General features: G+C 44.6%; 1 protein-coding gene and 1 non-coding gene across 2 annotated transcripts in view; both read right to left on the minus strand.

Moving 5' to 3' along the window:
* Positions 1-3627: 3627 nt before the first annotated feature.
* The window catches only part of Maged2 (MAGE family member D2), a 7942-nt gene continuing 5218 nt past the window's right edge, over positions 3628-6351 (minus strand). The window contains exons 8-12 of the mRNA XM_031380299.1: positions 6310-6350; positions 5921-5983; positions 4812-4926; positions 3932-4403; positions 3628-3761 (exon numbers count right to left, since the gene is read on the minus strand). Coding sequence (XP_031236159.1) covers positions 3939-4403; positions 4812-4926; positions 5921-5983; positions 6310-6350 — 684 coding nt within the window. The 3' untranslated portion in view covers positions 3628-3761; positions 3932-3938. The remainder of the gene's footprint in view (positions 3762-3931; positions 4404-4811; positions 4927-5920; positions 5984-6309; position 6351) is intronic.
* On the minus strand, positions 5099-5224 carry LOC116096352. The gene has a single exon (XR_004120962.1). It is a non-coding gene; the product is annotated as a small nucleolar RNA SNORA11 (small nucleolar RNA).

Raw genomic sequence — 6351 nt, forward strand, 5'->3', positions numbered from 1 at the left:
CACCACCTCCAATATTCATTAGGATGCTGTAAGTCACAGGAAAGGAAGGGTGCTCTCGTGTCTGGCAGGGGATATTAGGTGTGAGGTGGTTTAAGGAAGAATGACTCTCATAAACTCCTATTTTCAAAAGCTTGGCCTGTAGAAGGTGACACTCTTAGGAGTTAAGTCCTAGTTGGTATAGGTGTGGCCTTCTTTGGGGATGAGTATCACTGCGGGGAGGGGCTTTGCTGCCTTCCCTCAAGATGTACAACTCTCAGCTTCTGCTTCAGTACTGTGTCTGCCTGCATCCCACCATGCTTCCTGACATGGAGATAATGGACTAAACCTCTGAATCTGTAAGCCAGCCCCAGTTAAAAGTTTTGCTTTATAATCATTGCTGTAGCCATGACATCTCTTCACAGCAATAGAAACCCTAACTAAGCCACGGTATAACTTTCTGAGAGAGTCATCACCTGACATGAACAGGGGCTGATGCCTCAAGGGGTTTCTTTCTCTGCTTTATAGAGTGGGAGATCTGAGAATCAAGTCAGAGGGCACCTCCAGGGTCTCCTGTTGAACCCAAAGTTTACCATTTCAGCTAGATAGCCAGCTTGCCCAGAGGGTCCTGTGTGACTACTTCTGGAGCAGTGGGATTACAGATCGGTCATCATACCCATTAGGCTTCTTATGTGGGTGTTCAGGAGCCTAACTGCAGATCTCATACTTACACAGCAAACAACTTTATCTACTAGGCTCTCTCCACAGCCCCTAGTTTCAAAGGTACATTATTCTCATTTGTACAGTTCTCACTTAAGCACCGCCTTTTTTTTATATCAGGGAGTGGTCTTGGTACTCTCCACTCAGCATTTAAAGTAGTTCTGAAAGCTCAGCAAGTGGACGCTCTTGGCATCCTGCAGGCAGGATATGAAGCCAGAGATGGGCAGGGACTTATCTGAGGGCACCCTGTAACAAAGCTAATGAGATTGTCTTTCCCTTACAGTTCCAGACAAGGGTTTCTTCTGCTAATGCTCATTGGCTGCTGACTCGTACCTATTACACAAATCTATGCTTGTGTGTATTTTTGCAGATTTACCTAGCACATGCCACCTTTGATTAATAATACCCTGTACACAGGAGAGCAGATACCCTGCTTCTCTAGGCTCCTACAGTTCATGCTCTCTCCATCTGTTCTTTTGAGAAACAGCTTCTATTTGAATGCAACTTGAAAATGACCTAACCAATTTCAAATGCTTAATGAGAGAACCCCCAAGTGACTATGCATATAGACAGCATTTACTATTGAGTTACAGGAGGCTCCTGCTCTCCTGTTCATTGCATTGCATTGCTTAGCTCACCTCTAGGTTCTACTTCCGAACTCCTGACAACCAGCTTCCAGGAGAAAAGAAGCTAGGAGCATGGTTTGTAGATGAATCACGGTAAAAAAGGAACTAGCTGGAGGTTGAGCTGCTACAGCCCAGCTAAGATGTGACCCTGCTAGGACACAGGGAAGAGCAATCCTTCTGGAGCGGGGGTCCTGCATCTGCTTGATCACCTTATTTGGAAAGCACCGTCATCCCAGCATTTTGGAGGGTGTCAGAGGTAGAAGGTTAGCAATTTAAGGCCAGTCTAAGCTACATAGGGGTGTTTGAGGCCAGCCTGGACTATTTAAGACTGTCTCAAAAACACAAAGCGAACAGAAACCAAACTGTTGTAAGAAGCCTTAATCGATGTTTATTGAGTCAGGCTAGAGGGCCAGAAAATGGGGAGAAATTTTGGAGAACTAAAAGTGATAAGCACCATTGGAGTGAAATACTTCAAAAGTACACATTATGGACCAGACATAGTTTTAATTGCTTTACCCACAGATATTTTGAGTAGTAAGCAAACAGCTCTGTCAGAACTGGCTGTGTGGGAATATTTATGTCCTATTAACTCACCAAAGGCTTTCTTCAGACAACTCAGTACTGGCTCAATGAACTAGTGTACAAATTGCCCCAGTGCAACAATAACTATCACGTATAATTTCTAATTGGGAAAGGCAATTTCACATTTAACCTTTAGCTTAAAATATTTTAACTAGTCATTATTGGCCTTGTGTTGGATTTAAACAGTGGAGTGATCTTTATACAATTGCAACCGTCATGATGGGGATTGAACCAAGGACCTTTTGTGTAGTAGGCAAGCCCTCTAGTACTGAAGCACAGTCTGCACTTTTGCTTATTATTTCAGATGGGCTTTCAGTACTTTGCCCAGGCCGGTTGTGAACTCATGTTATAAACCAGACATTTCCTGAACTGAGGGTTCTCCAACCTCACTTTCCTAAGTAGCTGGGATTGCAGCCATGCTTACTTTTTCTTTATGCATAAAGCATAACTATGTTGTACAATTACAGTCTACTTAAGAAAAACAGATTTCAAGGGAAGGGAACAATCTGGACAAAACTATCTACAGGTGTTTTAGCGGGTGAAACTGTTCAAAGGGCTCTTTCTACTCCTAGACAAGAAGCTATACAATACGATGTAGAATTATTTGGATTTAACTAATGGTAGCCTAAAGGAAGGACTGGAAACTGTGCTGTGCGTTTGTTACAGTGATGGCATTCAGGCTGATGAAGGTAACAGAAACAAGGTCTTCCATTGTTTTCTGTGCCATGGTGTAACACCATTTGTCAGGAATGACTTTTTTCTCCATGTCCCACCTGCCCTTCAAGGCCTGATACTTGGAAAAGCACGAATGCCTAAGTTTCCCAAGAAGTGAGGATTCCCCACAGACCTATGGAGGCCACACAGTATGGGCAGAGCTCTTCATGACGGATTGACTCTTAACTCTATCAATCACTTTAAACTCCAGTTTTATATTAGGTCCACAGTCTCTAAGGTCTTCAGGACCTCCATTATCTCTTAGTCCACATTTGCAGAGAGGCATCACCTGGCAATGGAGGTAACCTTTGATACAGTACCTGCTGACTTACTTCCCAGGATGCCAAAGCTGACTCTACCTATCATAGTGACCACCCAGCTCCCTGATGGGACCATGACCCCAAATAGAAGGACCTGCTTTTAGTGAAGACATCTGCAGGAATGAAAGTAGATCTCAATTGATGACCACAGTTTTGAATCATTCCTCTCTTACTGGAGTTGTTTGTTGTTTGTTTCTTCAATCATATTTCCTAAGCAATAAATGTTGCTTTCATTGCATACAGAGTGGGAGGGGTGGCCACTACAAGGCCTCATTGCCCACAAGACTTTTGCAGCAACTGGGACTCTGTTACCATACGAATTAGAGATGGTGAAGGATTCTTCCCAGAGTCCCCCGGCTTCTACCCAGCTAGACCACACTCTTCTGCCATGAGAAAGTTTCTTTCGTTTTGGTCTCTCCAACCACTCAACTCTCTCTGCACCTTTCACCCACATTTCTCAAAAGGTGAGCCGGACTATTTAAAAAGAAAAAAAAAATGTCTTCTAACACTACAATCCCCATGACTCTCCCACATAAAAAGCCTACCTACCCTTAAGGAGAGCAATGCCTAACCTACTCCAGTGAGATGTTCACATTCTCATTCTCAGGAATTTCCTAGCAGACAGAAACTTTGACAACTGTTTTTTGAAATGTAACAGTCTACCAAAAAAAAAAAAAAAAGCAATAAACTCAGAAATGGCAAATAGATTTAATATAGAGTGTCGACTTCAGTCGATTGATAGTGGCTGCCTGGAGTGCTGCATTGAGTACATTTCTGAGAGTGCACCCCAGCTTGAGACGAAGACGCTGTGATTATTAGCATTCTGCAAACACAAGTAAAGGAAAATCAGTCAGTTGAATATCTAGCAAACAGGACCCAGTAAAACCACAGCAGAGTCTTTGCACATGTTCCAGGCTTATCTCCAACCCAGGAGTCAGCTCTCCATCCCACCCCCATGAGCCCCAGCTACCTCATTGCCACCATGATAGATACCTGTATCTCACTTGTAGGAGAAACCACAGGCACCAGAGCTGCTGCTGGTACTGGCCCCAGCTCCACTAAGGCCAGCGAAGAGCCCAAATGTAAGACTGGCAGTCAGGCTGGAGTTGTTACTGAAGCCACCACTGGCCCCAGCACTGGCCCCAGCGCTGGCACTGCCACTGGCACCAACACTGGCACTGGTACTGGCACCGGCACCAGCACTGGCACTGGTACCACCACTTCCTTGAGCTTTGGCTTTAGTTTCAGCTCCTGCTTGGATCCGGGCCTTTGCCCAGGGTCCAATATCAGCTTCGTCCCAGTTGCAGGGCCCAGCAGCATTCTCAGAGCCAAGCCCAATGCCCATCTGAGCTCTAATCTCAGCCCTCGCCTTGGCTTCAGCAGCAGCTTCAGCTGCAGCCTTCAAATCTGCTTCCATTGCCTCTCGGTACTGAGCTGCCCATTCCTTGGGATCCTTCTTTTGCACCTGAAATGGAAATAATAACCCTTAGAAGGTTCATAGGGAATTTAGCACCTACTGTTTGTAAGGTCATACTATACACATGTAGTATGTACATATCATGTAATAATACAGCTAGTACTACAAGCAATCCTGTACCAACCATTCCAACCCTTCTTCACCACTTAGCCGGCTCCATGATTTGGATACATCACCCACCAACTTCTCTGAGGCTGTTTTCACGTGGGCAGTACAACAATGCTGTATCAGGTGTAAGGATTAAATGATCTAGATATCATGCTTGTCACAGTGTTTGATAACTTGGAAGCTTTAAAATGCCCAGATATGAACTTCAGGACACTCTGAACATAGAATGCCCATCTCAGGGCCCCCCATGACCTTCATATGCCAAGTACAAAATGGCTCTCCAATTACCTTACAAGCAAACTTGAGAACTTTCATCTTGCTGGTCTCATAGTAAGAACGTAGGCCCCAGAAGAACTCATACTCAGGAGGATTGCTATTGGGTACTCTGGCGTAGTCCAGGTACCTTTAAAGAAAAGAATCAAAGTCTATTTCTAGGGTCAGCTGTGGACCACTCGAATGGACTACTTAGGCTGAAGATGTATACATTCCCAACGAAATCCTTTAGCCCTTCCCCAAAATGGAACTGTATCCTATTGGTCATACCCAGAAGCCACATGAAAGAACTGGGGAGAAACATGCGGGGCACTGGCTCACAGGGAGGACTTTAGTGTTGTGCTCCTTGTTATGTGGTGCCAGATTCCTGTTGGGTGTGTTGTAAACAGAGAGGCCTCTTTTCACTGTCCCTGCTCTGAGCATACCACACTGCAAGGATTTGGAAGGAGGACTAACAGGCTCTGGAAAGATCCACCATTAAATAAAAAACACTATCAAGGTATTATGGCGTGTGCCTTTGATTCCAGCTCTCAGGAGGCTGAAACAGGATGACCAGGAGTTAAAGTCATCCCAAATGTACAAGTCAGTACCCAGCATTGTCCTAGGTAGCCTAAGGATACCAGTCAAGGCCATTTTGATGGAATTTTTTGGCTTTTTTGAGACAGTGTTTTTTGTGTAGTGTAGCCTTGGCTGTTCTAGAACTCACTCTGTAGACCACGCTAGCCTTGAACTCAAAAATCAACCTGCCTCTGCCTCCTAAGGATTAGAGGCATATGTAACTACTACCTGGTAGAAATTAATTTTCATAAAGCACTACTTAGTGGAGTAAAAAGAACCATGTTCTAAACACAATATTTATTTTCCACCTGTGTAACCCAGAGCAAATGACTTTTCACTTCATTTAGACTACTTCTACATGTTTACAAGGCTGTTAATAACCCCTCCCTCACAAATTTGTTCTAAAACCACATATGAAACAGAAATCTATCACTGTGCCCAGAAAGAACCTGCCACTAGCCTATACACATGCACCCATTCAGACCACAAACACATGCTTGGGATACGTCCATTATCAAAATAGACAAAATGCAAGGTAGATCCCAACAGCAGGCAAAAGCACTTACTTCTGCTTCACAAACTCATCAGTAATGAGCTTCTTCACATCTCCAAAGAGTGAGTGATGAATCCTGAGAACATAGAAAGCCCAAATAAACAAATAAATAGAATCAGATCTAGTACACTTCCCAGATGCTGGCAGAGGTATTTAATTCCAAGATAGAAAAGAGATTTACAGCACAGAGAAAGCTCCGTGGAAGCTCAAGAGATGGTTGAGAGGGTGAGCAGAGACAAGAGCTATTTCCCCATCCACACAGGTCAAAATCTTGGGGTCACTACCCAGCCCAGAATCCCCACCCTCAGCTCCACCAGACCACCAGGCTGATGCAATCCTGGGACTGTCCTCTCTTGCCAAAAGACAACACGGACAGCAAGCGCTGAGAGAGCCCAATCATACCCAGGGCGCAGCCCCAACTTGCGCAGCACCTCCCAGATGACA

Source organism: Mastomys coucha, chromosome X, assembly GCF_008632895.1.
Source record: "Mastomys coucha isolate ucsf_1 chromosome X, UCSF_Mcou_1, whole genome shotgun sequence".
Lineage (NCBI taxonomy): Eukaryota > Metazoa > Chordata > Mammalia > Rodentia > Muridae > Mastomys > Mastomys coucha.